General features: G+C 40.6%; 1 protein-coding gene across 6 annotated transcripts; it reads right to left on the bottom strand.

Moving 5' to 3' along the window:
- Positions 1–4,041: 4,041 nt before the first annotated feature.
- Positions 4,042–13,339, bottom strand: dab2 (DAB adaptor protein 2). Of its 6 annotated transcripts, none has more exons than XM_087843866.1 (15): positions 13,149–13,339; positions 10,293–10,551; positions 10,055–10,194; positions 9,786–9,884; positions 9,535–9,666; positions 8,185–8,268; positions 7,895–7,921; positions 7,742–7,789; positions 7,573–7,635; positions 6,284–6,907; positions 5,692–5,818; positions 4,950–5,558; positions 4,671–4,858; positions 4,460–4,549; positions 4,042–4,376 (listed from the first exon to the last, which is right to left on the bottom strand). In XM_087843866.1, exons 2-14 carry the CDS (start codon positions 10,429–10,431, stop codon positions 4,478–4,480), a joined length of 2,352 nt encoding a protein of 783 aa, XP_087699992.1. In that variant the 5' UTR covers positions 10,432–10,551; positions 13,149–13,339; the 3' UTR covers positions 4,042–4,376; positions 4,460–4,477. The 6 variants fall into 6 exon arrangements, with proteins under 6 accessions (XP_087699992.1, XP_087699991.1, XP_087699995.1 ...); XM_087843865.1 differs by having other exon boundaries at positions 13,153–13,339; XM_087843869.1 differs by having other exon boundaries at positions 5,055–5,558; positions 13,153–13,339.
- Between the last annotated feature and the right edge of the window lie 1,785 nt (positions 13,340–15,124).

Genomic DNA, 15,124 nt, shown 5'->3' with positions numbered 1-15,124 from the left:
TAATAGTAATAACAACAACAACAACAACAAAGAAAAAATAAAAAAAGCTTTAGTGTAAAGTATAAAATATGTCTGTATAAAATGTAAGTGTAAGAAAATATGTGATTTTAAATTGTGCCTGCCTTCCCTCCACCATGTTTTATCTCCTGAAAATAACCCATTTCTTTTCATTTCTTTGACAAACAAACTAATATACATATTTAAGTAGCACGGAAATATTTGATTTTTTATGGTGGTTTATCAGGTTATGTTTACATGTAAATGTAGTCTTTAAAAAAGAAACCAAGATTCCAGAGTACTAACTATTACATAACTATAACTATTAACTGGTTTAGCTGTCTATTAACTGTCGCCTTTTTTTTCAGTACCACCATACATCCAGTGGCGGTCCTGGCCTGTTTGGCACCCTGGGCGAACACTCCCTCTGCCCCCCCCCCCCCCCCCCCCTCCCATACACACACACACATTATGAAGAGAGAGAGAGTATGCATGCAAACGGCTACCAAACAGCCATCATAATTCGTCATACAATGAGAACAGGACAAATCAGCAATTGACAATGACTAAATAATATTAAAATCTGTATCATAACGTATTGTTTGGAGTTTGGAGTAGTCTGTTACTGTTACTATTTTTACCAATTCTTCTTGGAGCAACTGTAACCCACATACTTTCCTTAGGGATTAATAAAGTATTCTGATTCTGATTGTTTCAGGATGACCTGCCATTATCCAGTGACACATCTGCTTACCTGTATCTTTTGTTTTTCCTCCTCTTCTTTTCTCTTTTTTTCTAAACTGAGCACCTGATGGCTTTGAACTGTTCTTGTCCATCTTGGTTTTAATTTTGCATTCCAGTATGAACACCCATCCCCCAACTCGAGGATCACCACAACATAACCTAATAGACCTACACCTTAGTTCATAGATTCACTTTGTCTAGAGTTTATTTCTGGGATTTCACACAACCCAGTATTCAAATTATGAATACATAATGGGCTTGGATTTACAGCATTATGAATGAAATGTGCTCTATTTGGAAGCAGCTCCCTCACCTTTCGATGTGTTGTGTGTGAGACTTTAAATCATCAAACTGTAAATTATACATTTTAAATTGTTATTGATCCCTTTACCCCTGGTCCTAAAGTGTATATTTATTTTCTTACATATATTGTTTGTTTACTTGCACTGCTGTAACTGGAGCCTCGTCGTCTCGTCTCTCTGTATACTGGACTGTATGTAGCGGAGATTACAATAAAGTTTACTTTGACTTCAGCACCGAGCAGGCGCACCGAGGGCTCTCGCGCTCACTTTGAACGTATAGAATTTCGAAAAAAAAAAAAACCATTGGTGCACATTATAAGTCTGTATCATAATGTCTGGTGTTTTTGTGTTTGTTGGTTTGTTTTTATTCTGTTTTATTTTGGGGGTGGGTTATTAGACGCTGCTCCAGCCAGCCAGTGAATCCCCCGCCGCCCCGCTCTCTCCTCTCTGTGCCGCACGCAGCAGGCGCACCTCGCAAACGGAGGGCGCCCTTACTCCCAGCAGATGGGCAATAGAAAACCGATCGGTGCCTATGCCATTCACAATATGCGCTGGCATGACGTCGGGGCAGCATGAGTACGAGCAATTTTTTTTTTTTTTTTTTTTTTGCTTTGCATGCTTGACCCTAAGTATTTAAACTCATCTACCTTCACTACCTCCCCTCCTTGGAGCTTCACCTTCTGACTTTCATTCTATACCTCCACCCAGGAAGGTTAAATTAAAGTGGAAAGAAAATAGAAGGAGTGACATAATTAGGAGGGGAGAGCTTCAGAGATTCAGGTAAAGCAATGGCTACTTTGACCATGAGTCATTAGTGCTAATAGCTAAAGTGTAGCTTTAGCTTTAGCCACGTGGACCAAAAATGTCAGGGCCATTTTTTTTGTCTCAGTCCAGCCCTGCCTCCATCTCTCCCTTCCACCTGCAATCAATATAGAGCACAATGTCGTCTGCAAACATTATAGTCCACAGAAACTCCTGCCTGAACTCATCTCTCAGCCTGTCCATCACCACTGCAAACAAGAAGGGGCTCAGAGTGGATCCCTAATTTAATACCCCCAACTTTGAATGCATCTGTCACTCCAGCAGCACACCTCACCTCCGTCTTGCTGTCCTCATACATCTCCTGCACCAAGTTCCCTTCACTTCCTTATGTAGAAGTGAAACACCACAGTGCTTTCTCTAGACCTACAAGGACACAGTGCAACATCTTCTGACCTTCACTATCAACACTCTGAAAGCTGTAACTCTCTTTTTCAGCATACCACTGCTTGCTGATCGTCAACTCTCTTTTTAATAATTCTTTTCCACAGCTTTATTTTATGACCTATTAACGTTACCTTCTGTAGATGCTACAGCTCTGCACATCACACTTTTTCAAAAGTTAAAACTTGTACCAGTACACTTCCTCTCACTCTTCAGGATTGTGTAAAAACAATTTATTCAATGAGTCCACAGTTCTCTCAAATTGGCATCTCTTTACTTCCACAGGTAGGTCATCTGGACTACCTGCCTTTCAAATCTTCATCCACTTCATAGCTGCCCTCACGTACTCCCCACTAATCTTCTGTACTTCCTGTCTTCCTCCCATTTTCTTTGTTTATCTGTGCCTCAAAGTACTCTTCTAAATCTTCTCTCGTTACTGGTTAGTGCATTTACATTGCTACCCTAATCCCCCTAACCCGCTGCAAATCCTCTCCAGCTCAATCTCTGCCTAGCCAGTCAATTCAAGTCCTTTCACTCCTTTTTAAGTGTCCAACCTTACATGCAAGTCATTATGAATATTTCTACTCCTTTCTTTGCTGTACACCTAGTACAGGAGTACCTAGTCCGAATACCCTTGTCTACTTTCTTCATCTACCTGACTCCCTTTTTCTTTGTCAACCTCTTCTTTTGAATACTTTCCTGTACTTCCTCACTGCACCACTAAGTTTTCTTGTTCTCTTTCCAGAGAATACATCAAACACCTTCTTGGCAGTTTCCTTCACGCCTACTCCATTTTTCTTCCCATCTACCATGGTAGAACAGTTTGAATCCACCTCTAATACTCCTGGCTTTGCCTTCCATCTTGGTGCTTCCTAACACACCCGGCCAACAGTAGCACAGTTTCCACTAACACACAGCTAGCTAACAGTACCAGATTGAGTCACTGTTAACCCAGGCCATTACTGATCTAGTATGAAAATGTCCTTCCTGATGTTTGCTTTGGCAATGACTTCATGCTGGATTCCCTAGCTGATGCAGGCCTCACCAATTATCTGGGCTTGGGACTGGGACGCTGGCACTAAGAGTACACTGGCTTGTGGCCCCCTTGTGGCTGGGAGAGAAGCAAAAACCTGAGCTTGCACTGTTATTTTGGTTAGATGACCAACATCATTCTGCCCCTCATCGGGTTTGCTGGTTTTTGAGATACCAATTTGTGCTGCTCTTGACAGAATTCTGGTTAATATTCAGTGGTTCGCACTGTTAATAGATCACCCTGCGACTGTGGTATTACAGTAATTTGCCCCGCTTAGAAAATCTATCCTAAAAACAAAAAAAACAAAAAACAAAAAACAAAACAAAACCCACACATACTTTATTTTACCATAGTCACCAGTGCAACTTTCATCCTCATTTAGGATTTCTATGACTGCAGTAAAATTCTTTCATCCCTCACTTTTTCCAGCTGACACAAGACCAAGTGATAGGTAGAAAAAAAATCAATAGATGAAACTTAATGGCAAGAATTCACAGGGTAACTGAATGCACCTTAAGCAGACCTTTGACTGGCGATAGGATCAGTGGATTCCAGATCTAAGATGCAAAAGAACTGCACAGCTCTGCCTGATGAATGTAGATGTTCCCCTATTAATACAGGAAATATGCCTTGCAAAACAGGAAATACCAGCAAGTGGCAGAAATGTATCAAAGTTACCTATAGATATAATTTCAGTTTGTTAAAAAGGATGTTTTAAAAACTATTATCAGAACCAAAGGGGAAAAAAATACATTTGCCAAATACCTTGCAACTTGATAAATGATTCATTTTATTTCCTTAACAAAGACAGCATCAGCAATGAACCACTTTGGACATCCTCTCTCACACAGCACATCTCTTTCTTCAGCAGATTTTGACATAACATTTACTTTGTAGATCAGTGGTCGTCAAAAATGAGGGAACTACTGATTGGAAAGGGAAGAACCCCCCCCCCAGAAAACGAAACACCATCAGAGGTGGAGATCTAATAGAAGGGTGGGTCTAGGATAATAGTTCATTTCCGGATTGTCATGCACCGAGCAGCTTCTCCCAAACATGATGGTAGTGGAAATCTTCATTTGTTCCATTTACTCCAACTATGGGGACAAATGAGAAAAACTGTGACAAATGTCTTCACTCTAAATGAAATCAGAGGAGCATCATAAAAACATGAACTTACTTATGGACAAAGTTGTGGTCAAGCAAAAGGATTTCCAAAAGGATCCTCAAAGGCAGCTGTTGAACCAGAGCTCTGACCGACAGATGTATTCTGTTAAAAAAAATTGAGGGGAAAAAAAAAAAAAAATAAGTATAACAATATCCTTGTTATCAAAAGGATTATTGGGATTAGGATGATAAAGTAAAAGGTGGTCATAAATAAAACTCTGTACCATAGCTACAGGTGGCACTCCAAATGGACTGGAGTCAGGGGCTCCAAATGCTTTGTCAAACATGTCCTGACCAAGTTCTGATCCCTGGGGTGGTGCTGAACTGTTTTGGATGGGAGCAGAGGAGAAGGCAACATCCAAGAGCCCTGGAACTGGAGCAGCAGCTGGAGCAGCAGCTGGTTTAGAGGCATCTAAATTTGCACATTACAAACACAGGACAGTTACCAACAGGTCACAGTCATCAGATTATGACATAAGCCATTTCAGCTAGTTTAGCATTACCAATTGACGGCATCTTATTGATTTCAAAGTCATCGTGATCTGCAGCATCCTGCACGAGGCCCACTTTAGTGGAGAAGTATTGATCAAATGCCCCCGGTTGTTTACCACTGGAAGCTGGATCTGGCCCTGCTGCAAGCTCTCCTTTCCTGGCTGGGATGGCAGGAGGCTTGGCGAGCTGGAAGTCCTTGAACATGTCTTTCCCAGTCTTCTTCTCTTTCTCTCCGAGGGGATCCAAAGCTGTGAAGGCACTGTTCTCTACTTTTGGAGGGCCCTGTTTAGCAGGTGCTCTTGGAGGGGGGCGTGATGGACCCTGTGGATCACCCATACCTGGGAATGCATTAGGCTGGAAAGGATTGGTAGAGGCAGGTTGACCCCAAGAAAGGTGGGGTGGAGAGAGAGGAGCGGCAGCAAACTGTGGTGGCATCTGCTGACCCCAACCTGTTGGTGGTATGGGTAGACCACCAAAGGCAGATGGCTGTGGGAAGGCGGGCCTGGGCCCTGGAACTGTCCCTCCTGGCATGGGGAACATGTTGGGTGCAGCACTGGAGGCTCCCCACATGGTTACAGCAGGGACATTTGTGGTAGCTGGTGGACCCAACTGGAGATTCCCTAAATATATCAAAAAGAAGAAAAAAAAAAAAAGTTTACAGACACAAAACAGTTTTGTTTTTTTAAAGCGAAAAACAAAAACACAAAACAAAGAGATGTGTGTGAAATACAAATTCCCCCTCTTGTGTATTACCCAGAGCAGCTATGGCAGAGGGAGCAGAGTTTGCTGGTGTACTGTTGAAGAGGTCTGGAGCAGATGACCCCTCAGACTGACTGGAAGCAGCGAACAGTTCTGCTCCAAACAGATCACTTGATGTAGACTAGTCACAAAACAAATAAATAAAATGAATAATGCAACACATTTTGTTAGCAAGTCACAACTATGTGGCAGTTAAGATTTAACAAATGCTTAAGAGAAACTAATAATTAACTATAGTTAAGCATACGATTGCATGCTTTGCCACTTACCCCTGCTCTTTTCACTGAAGCGTGAACATTAGGAAAATAGATTATGAGCAGCTGATTGTTAAAGTCATTCATTCAAGCCAGTTTGAGAAGCATGCGAACACCAGTGCATGCATAAAGAAAAGTTATCCAAACAACAAGACCATGACCAGAGTTCCAAAATTAAAGTCCCTAACCCAGTGCATTCTCAGTGCCTTATCCTGTCGGACACCAAAAGCTCAAGACAGGAGATGTTAGCTCCAAATGTGTAGTAAACCTTTTTTATTAAAACGCATAACACATGCAAGCCTACTACCATTGGCGTAGCCGTGTTATTTCACCTTTGCGCTCCTTCGACCTCGTCCAGACTTAGAGTTGTGCGGAGGCGGGCTTATGAGAACTGAATCCTTGCTATGAGTCACTGGCAGCTCTGGGCGATGGGTCATTTCATTAGAGACAGGGGAAGTTTTCAAAGAGTCAAAAAATGGATTTTTGTTCGAGAGAACTTGTCCAGATTCATTTCCATCCATCATGGTAGTCGTGTTTCCCTGAGTTATTTTACCCCCCAGCGGCCACTGTCCGTTACTGAGCGCGAGGATCATGGTTTCCCTGGATAACCCATTTATTTGCTGAATGAGATGTTCAGAGTCTCCATTTAAACCACCATTAATAATTGTCTTACTAGTGCTTCCAACAGTGCCGTTTAGGTGATTGGTGGTGGTGTTGACGGGAATCTGTGCATTATCAGCTGCCAATAGAGTGGGTGATTTAGAAAGGGGGTCATCTCTGAAAGGGTCACTGTCTGGGGTTGGGAAATAGCCAAAAGTTGAGGAAAATGGATTCTCTGTCTGGGGATATGCCCTATAGTCAGGGGCACAGGAAGTTACAAAGGAATTTCCCTTTATGCAATTTTGATTGCTGTCAACTTCAGCAGAAAAGTCCAGTAAGAGAATATCATTAGAGTCCTGGTTAACACGAAAGGGGACAGTGAGAAAAAGAGAAAAGGATAAATCATTTCTGCAGAAGGGAGGTAATGATGTGTTAACAAGATGAACAATGAATCACATGGTGTGAAAAAGGAATGCCTTTTTAAAACTGCTACTTGCAGATTATGAAGAGTCACTGTCAATTTAATGCTGACAACTTGAATGTCTAGGGGCCACTTCTAGCTTGCTTACTGTAATCCTACTTGCTCTGAACAACAAGTTAGACTACAAGTCAAAGCCAGTGCTTGCTACTTACCCATAAATTCAGGTTAATAAGACATTTCAGCAGCACCGACGTAAAAGATTTGCCACAACTCTAAGTCTAACAGATTCTACTTGTAGCAGTTTTAAAGTTAACGACAACAACGAGACTAGTAAAACACAAAGCATAAACTCAATTCCTAAAAGACTTCATAGATTCTTAAATTGAACAGAATCTGATGACTTCACAAGTCTTTTCAGAATGGAGTTCTCAGAGGGCATTGAGATTTTACTATAGTCATTTTTCTTACAGATACATTCATTACATAAGATAGTGATAATAATTAGCAGGTACACAATTGTGTAAATACAGTAATAATACACTTCACCAATTACAATTCCCATATTAAAAGAAATATTTACCATCATGATGCGACACTTACATTTGGAGCCTGAATGTCTGGAGGGGTTGACATATCTCCAAAAAGGTCATGCTGCTCTACTGGCTGGATGTGAAAATGAAACAGAAACATGACATTTAAGAAGAAAAAAAAAAGCACTCCAACATTTCATTCACTGTTAAGATGGACACATCATTACAGTAACTCTTACTTGAGCTGATTTTACGTCATTGCCCATAGATAGCAAGGCATTTCCATTCTAGAGACAGAAAGTAAAAATGTACAAAAATAAATTTAAAAAAAAAAAAAAAAAAGTCAGTAACTGCTTTAAGAAAAAAAACAAAAAAACTACTTAATTTCTTACCTCCACTACATCACTGCCATTTTCAACCTGTAAACAGAGGCATACTGTTAACGAACAGACTTTCCATTGAAATGACGCATTCATCACTAAAATGAAAAATGGCTGAGGATGTGATTCACTGAAAGAACACAGAGAGGCAGTGTTGACTTTCAAGCGGTACATACAGTGTGTACCCTGTCAGCACTCCCAGAGGACCACATGAAAGTGTTTTTCTTTCACAAAGAAAATGCTGCCATTCACTTGGAGAAACATTTTTCCAGTCTGAAGTTAAATGCTTCTGCTTCCATTACCTTCTGTGTTCCCTCGGCCTCTTTCTTCCTCAGGTTGAAGATGACTTGGAATAGATCCTTCAAATCGATTACCAGTGGCTCTGCCTGTATGGAAACAAACACCAAAAATCTTTGGAAATTGTAATCAGTTTGTCTTTGGTGCCTGCGGCCGTACCACTTAAAGAAGTTATCAAAAGAAGGTAGGCTCAAATGTTAAAATCTCCAGCTTCTCAGTAAAAAAAAAAAAAATATATATATATATATATTTTTTTTTTTTTTTTTAACAACTACATACAAAAAAAAAAGTTACTTAAGTAAACCTTTTACCTTCATGACAACCATAAAGGGGTGAACTGCCGTTTTATGACATCAAGTTATACATTATTAGACACATGGCTGATTGACAGTTACATCCCAACTAGGTAGCGAGCTGTTAAGCTTTCCCCTGAGCAAATTTGAGTCATCAACTTGACCTCTCAACCACGCTTTAAGGTTGTCTAAAACAAGATGACGTGTATACTGACCAAAATATGCTTTAGTTTACGTAAGTAAAATTCTACTATTTTATTTGCTTGCTAGCATTAGCTAGCAAACAAATATGTTTGGATGAATAAGCACTCTACAGTTCATACAAACATGGCCGCTTCTGTCTATAATGTTAAAACTCAGGTTTGACAGGCAAAGTTCACAAGCCAGTGGGTGGCACTGTAGTGCCTAGGCTTCTTATTAAAATGGAGAGTCTATGGCAGGGATGGCATTTTATATCATGGGCCACATAACAGCAACCTTTAATTTTAAGTGATACGGACCAGTGAAATTCCCCTTTCTGTCAGTGTACAGACTACATTTAATCCCTCATATCTTAATGTAAGAAAAAACGAAGTGCAATTATAACAAGTTTATGGTGTTTGACACTATAAGGAAATGCTACTGTAGTAAATGATAGAAATCCATCAGGATGATTCTTTGGGCCCAAATTGTAATAAATTAATGTGTAAAATTACAGAAAGTGTTCTGGTAGCTCATTGCCTTGACTGTCCTACAATCATAAAACAAAAAACAAAGTCTGTGTGTATTTGCAGAAAATGTACCATTTTTTTCTATGGTGGATCCGCTTTAAAAAGCAAAAACAATTCTTTAGTTAGAATTAGGAAAAAAGGAACTTTCCTGTCATTTAATTGTTTATCTAGTACCTAATTACTTTGGCTTGGTATGAATGAATGTATGTGTGGTCATTATCTGGAAGGAGAAAAAAAACAAAACAAAAATGTAAAACTTGTGAAAAACAAAGTCTATGCTCTACTTCACATTTTCCAACCTGTCCAATGGACCAGATTGAGACACTTTGTCTATGGCAGTTCTGTGCGTTACCTGTTGTGCAGTCTTTATGGCAAAGAACTGATGCTGTCCTTCAGCTCCACACACATATCCAAAAGCCCTGTTATCCGTTACATCTCTGGCAATGAAGGAGATCTTATTCACCACATGCTCGTGTTCAATCACCTGAGAAATGTGGACAAGGATTTTCGGTTTTGTTTGCTTGGTTTTTTTGGGGGGGTTTTAAGCACTGCAAATAAATCCTGGGAAGTCCAGATTATATTACAACAGTAATCAGAACTCACGCCCGATTTCTCATCAATGATCTTTATGCCCGACATGGAAATGTTGACCCAGATCCTCTGCTTGTGCTTGCCTTGCGACCGAGCAGCTGCTGCCATACCCTGGAGAGAGAAATTAAATAAATAAATACTACTCTATTAAGGGCAAATGATACCCACCAAACAGATGTATATACACCAAAGCTCTACTTAACAGCTTTAAGAAACAGTTTTGATATTTTCTCCATGAAAATCAGCGATAGAAGAAAAGAGTTCCTGATCCCATGTTGTACCTTAAGTTTCATCATGGAATCTTGGCACATCTTGTCTCCACGAGCCTCTGGAACATCGTCAATGCCGATCAGTTTGGCCTTGTACCTGACACCATCCCCTTGAAACCTGCCCAGCAGGTATTCATCTGTCTTCTCTGTTACTGGATTAAAAAGACAAAGAAAGTAGTAAAATTATAAACTCTGCCACATCTTAATAGCTGATGAAAGCAGTATCGGCACCATTTTCTCCTCCACTCACCTTTCTTTTTCTCTTTCCTGAATGGGACTTTGGATGCCTGTGTTATAGGAGAGTTGGGAGGGGTGTTGGAGGTTGAGACTGTAGAGGTGAGGCTGGGATCGGCAGAAGATGCGTGCGCTCGGTCTACCTCTGCAGACATGGTGTGGTGTCAGTCTTTGGACAAGTGGGCAATCAGAGGTAAAGCAGCTCCGTATTCAGGGGCAATGAGGTCGTCCAAGCATATGACTTAACACCCACACATGCTTCTCTTGGCGTTGCTCTGAGAAAGAAAAGGTGAAGTTGGACACCAAGTGCGTGTTGAGAAAGGGAAAGAAAGATGATAAGTTAAATAAAGCACACTACAGTCTTTTCTGGTAAACTCGTTTAGTGAGGGAAAAAAAAAAAAAAAAAAAAAAAGGTGGGGGGGGGGGGGGGGAGACTTGCACTGTTCTACAGTCTGCCACTGAAACAATTTTTTCCACATCATAAGCAATTATTGTATTTAACAACACACAGTAAACATTTACAACGAGAGGGACACATAGGGGAAGCATAAAACACATGACCAATAAAATAGGCAGCTCATAAGAAGGCATGAGACACTTCAACACTGCTTTAAAAGCATGCTGTGTCAGTTGATTGGCTCAATAAAGAAGTAAACTGTCCTAAAGCTTAAGAAAGAGACATCTTGGCATATCTATCATAATACCAGTCAACTCTGAGTTAGCAGTATTAGCTGGTAAACTGCTTTAGAGAATATTAACATATAGAAAACATGTCTTTTTTAAAAAATAAAATAAAGTTTTTCTTCCATGCTACATGAAATCAATGAATTCCTTTACATGGTATTGTCACAAGTGTGTGCATTTCCTACAAGAGGCACAAACAACATCACAAAGGATTATAGATGAAGCCACAGCATCACCTTATTCTTATCATGTTAGATGTACCAAACTGCTGTTACTTGGAACACACCCAATATCACTTAGACACATGAGTTAAAAAGGTGTGCAACTCATGTGTTTTCTGACAAAAAAAAAAAAAAAAAAAAGGAACACAAAGAAATGAGAAAGAACACCCCCCTCAAAAAAAACCAAACGATTCCTGCTCTATACGTGTAGAACGTACATACCTTTAGGTCCAGCTCCAGAGGCTACACTGGCTAGAATATCAGAGTAAAAAGCCTGTGAGTACCGTAGGACAGTCCAAAGGTTGAAAACAAGCAAAGGTTGAGCAATTACCTGAAGTTAATCTTACGCTAGAAAAGCAAAAGATCTCGTGATGTTGAGCTAAGCAAGAACAAACGGAAATTGGAGCCTTTAACAGGAGTTTACCTACACAGTTCTGACTTTCAAGGAAAAGTTACACTTGACCTTCGGATACTCCAGAATAACAAGGAATAAACCATCTGCAAGACAAGCGAAAACAGAGCTGCACCGTGAGATCACGCAAAAAACGTAAAGAACAATATCTACTCTAAAAATAACTGCCTAGGCTCAAACCAGTTAACCAGACAACTGTCCAAAAGCCATAAAGGAAGTGAGAGGTATTCAAGATAAGATAAGAGAACTTTATCTAGCTTTGTGGCAGCTTTTACTCTTTTTTTTGCCTAACACCTGACCACAACAGAGACAGACAGAAAATAAAAATTCTGTAAATTATCATTTTATTTCCCCTCAAAAGTGTGTGTGTGTATATATCTAATCAAGTTAATTTTGATACCATGAGAGATGTCCCACAGGTGCTACTGCACAAACAATAAAAAACCAGAACAAAACTCTTCATCTGCCTGTACCAGTTTTGGAGGCAGAGAAACAAGCGCAGTAAGCCCTTGTTTGCTTGGTTCACCATGCTGTCATGCAAGTTACCACAAATCACACTGACAGACATGTTGTTTGGGCTGCACTGCTCGGAAGCATAGAACGAGCCAACCCTTAACACTTGCTGCACAACACATTAAGCCTTCACGAGCATGACACATGATTGCACTTGTGCACTAACAAGAGTGGTGTCATAGTCCCAGTACCTGGCAGTTAGTCTTATAAAAAGGGTAAAATGTCAGCAGTTGATTGAAGATTTAAGTTAAAGGATTACATTTTAACAGCTCTTTAACAGCCACAAAAACTGGCAGATAAGTAGGGGGGGGGGGGGGGGGGGGGGAATGTGTAGCATCCAGCCATGTCACAACACAAACACTCGGCCTCAGACAGCAAGCATAAATTTATGTTTGTCAGCAGAATCACAGCACTGCAAAAGGCAGAAATGTCACAATCCTGGCCCCGTCAGGAAACGTAAACTGCTGCACATCTGGAGGAAATCAGGGAATGACTCAGTCTGCAAGTGTATGAGATGGTGAAATACCACAGGCCCACTGTGAACACACGGCACTGAACACAGAACACTTTCATACTAAAGGGTTCTGCACTCAAACACAGGCGTGACACAGGAGTGATAGAAGGTACAGAATTGTGAATGCTTAATAAAAATTATGTGAAATATCTCAAGATTCAAATACAATTTTCCAAGTCAGGGTTAAAGCTTAAAGAAATTGAGTTCACAAAGAAACCTAGGGATAGTGTTGGACTCCCAATAGAGACGGAAAAAAGAATCTCAAAGTAGGCAGCAGAGGGGGAAAAAAAATCATTATGACGAAGTTTTCTTCCAAATTTGGAACATTTAAAGTAAGACAGTTCAGCCTTTGACTAAAACTGAACTTTGGCTTTGCCTGCCTTTAGCTTTTATTAAGCTTATAAAACATTTCAGGCTAGCATTCCTGTAAATACCCGCAGCTTTTTAAACGACAACCTGTAGGATAGTCCTCTTGCGGAATCTTAATTCATGCAGGGATGTGAAAACAAAGTTAAACACCACACTTACCTACCTGTGTTTGGAAACGCGCAGTAATACGCCTTCTGGGAAAGAGAGCGGGTTTTTCTCTACCGTGATGCCTCCGCGATTCGGCTGCGAAATGAGTTGAATCAAACACAGCTTGGCAAAAACGAGCGAGAGTGTGATGTTTTCCGCCGACTGCCTTGGACAGAACGGAGAGACTGCTGCAAACTCCTCGTTTAACCCTTGACTGACTGACAGGGCTAACTCGCTGCAGATTTCAATTGGTAGGGGGGCGGGCTCTTTACACGCAGGCCAACAAAATATCGCCATCGGCTATAGTAAGTGGGTCATAAAAATGAAGTGCGTGATGTACAGTATGTATGTATGCGTGCGTGTATTTATATCAAATTTGCTTACCCAGACGTGGATTTTTGTTTTCTTTGGAAAAAACAACGACACAAACTTTTGAATAATTTTTTTTAAAAAAATGCCAGAAAGAGGCAATTAATGTAGTATTTATTTATTTATTCAGTCATTCATTTCAACTTAATGCTACACCTATAGTCTACATGCATGTCACAGGTAGCAGTGGTGCAGGAATTAGTCAGATTCGAAACAAATAATGTGTAAAGTAAATATGTTGGCCTAAGATTGAGCAGGAACAACTTGAAAATCTTGCTTTTATAAATTGAGGCATAAAACTGATATTTTTTTATGTGTTTTTCTGTACATTTGTATTTGGTTAAGGTTGAGCTATTTCCTAAGTGAAACTGCTGTTAAAACATGGTGGAAGAAGCCTGTGGGCTACAGCTGCCATTCATTAGTGAATTTCTTGCATTGCCCCTCCCATAGCCACTGACGTCACTGTTTTCATTCATGGACCATCTATTTTTGGTAGAAATATGTGGGACCTATTCTAGATTTGGGACTGGCACTGGTGGATTGTGCTTATACCAGCTATTATACAATGTTTTGAGAAGCTGGTCCAGCAATACACTGTGCATTTGGAAAGTATTCACAATGCTTCACTTGTTCTACATTTTGTCAGGTTACAATATTATTCCAGAATGCATGAAAAAAATGTTTACCTCAAAATTCTAAACACAGTACCCCATAATGAGAACGTGAAAAGGTTTTTGCAGATTTATTAAAAAAAAAAAAATAGAGTTCAGGCGCTTCCTGTTTCAACTGTTCAGATGTTTCTACAACTTGATTGGAGTCCACCTGTGGTAAATTCAGTTGATTGGACATAATTTGGAAAGGTGCACCTTCTAAATATCAGGTCCCATAGTTGACAGCGCATGTCAGAGCACAACCCAAGTCATGAAGTACAAGAATTTGTGTGTAGACGTCTGAGACAGGGTTGTATCAAGGCACAGATCTGGGAAAGGGTACAGGAACATTTCAGTAGCCTTTCCCACTGTGCTCACTGGGACCTTAATTGAAGATCCCAGTAAGCACAATGGCTTCCATCATTTGTAAATGGGACAAGATTTGGTGAAGACTCAATGGTTGCGCTGACAGAGCTCCAGTGTTGCTCTCTGGAAAGAGGAGAACCTTCCAGAAGGATAACCATTGCTCCACCACTCCACCAATCAGGCCTGTATGGTAGAGTGACCAGACAGAAGCCACTTCTCAGTACAAGGGACATGACAGCCCAAAGGACTCTCAGACCATGAGAAACAAAATTCTCTGGTCTGATGAAACATAGATTGAACTCTTTGCCCTAAATGCCGACTGAAACCAGGCACTGCTCAGCACCTGGCCAGTACCATTCCTGCAGGAAAGCATGGGGTGGCAGCATCATGCTGTGGGGATGTTTTTTGGCAGCAGAGACTCTGAGACTAGTCAGGGTTGAGGGAAAGGTAAATGGAGCAATGTATAGAGAATTGCTAATAACCTGCTCCAGAGCACTATACACCTTGGACTGGGGCTCCCCCTCTCACAGTACAACGGCCCTAAGCACACAGGCAAGATAACAAAGAGTGGTTTTGGGACCACTCTGTGAATGTCCATGATTG

This window comes from Neolamprologus brichardi, chromosome 7 (assembly GCF_056152115.1).
Source record: "Neolamprologus brichardi isolate AB-2024 chromosome 7, ASM5615211v1, whole genome shotgun sequence".
NCBI classification, from domain to species: Eukaryota; Metazoa; Chordata; class Actinopteri; order Cichliformes; family Cichlidae; genus Neolamprologus; species Neolamprologus brichardi.
Note: the sequence above shows the minus strand (reverse complement) of the source record. Positions and strands in the feature narration are given on the sequence as shown.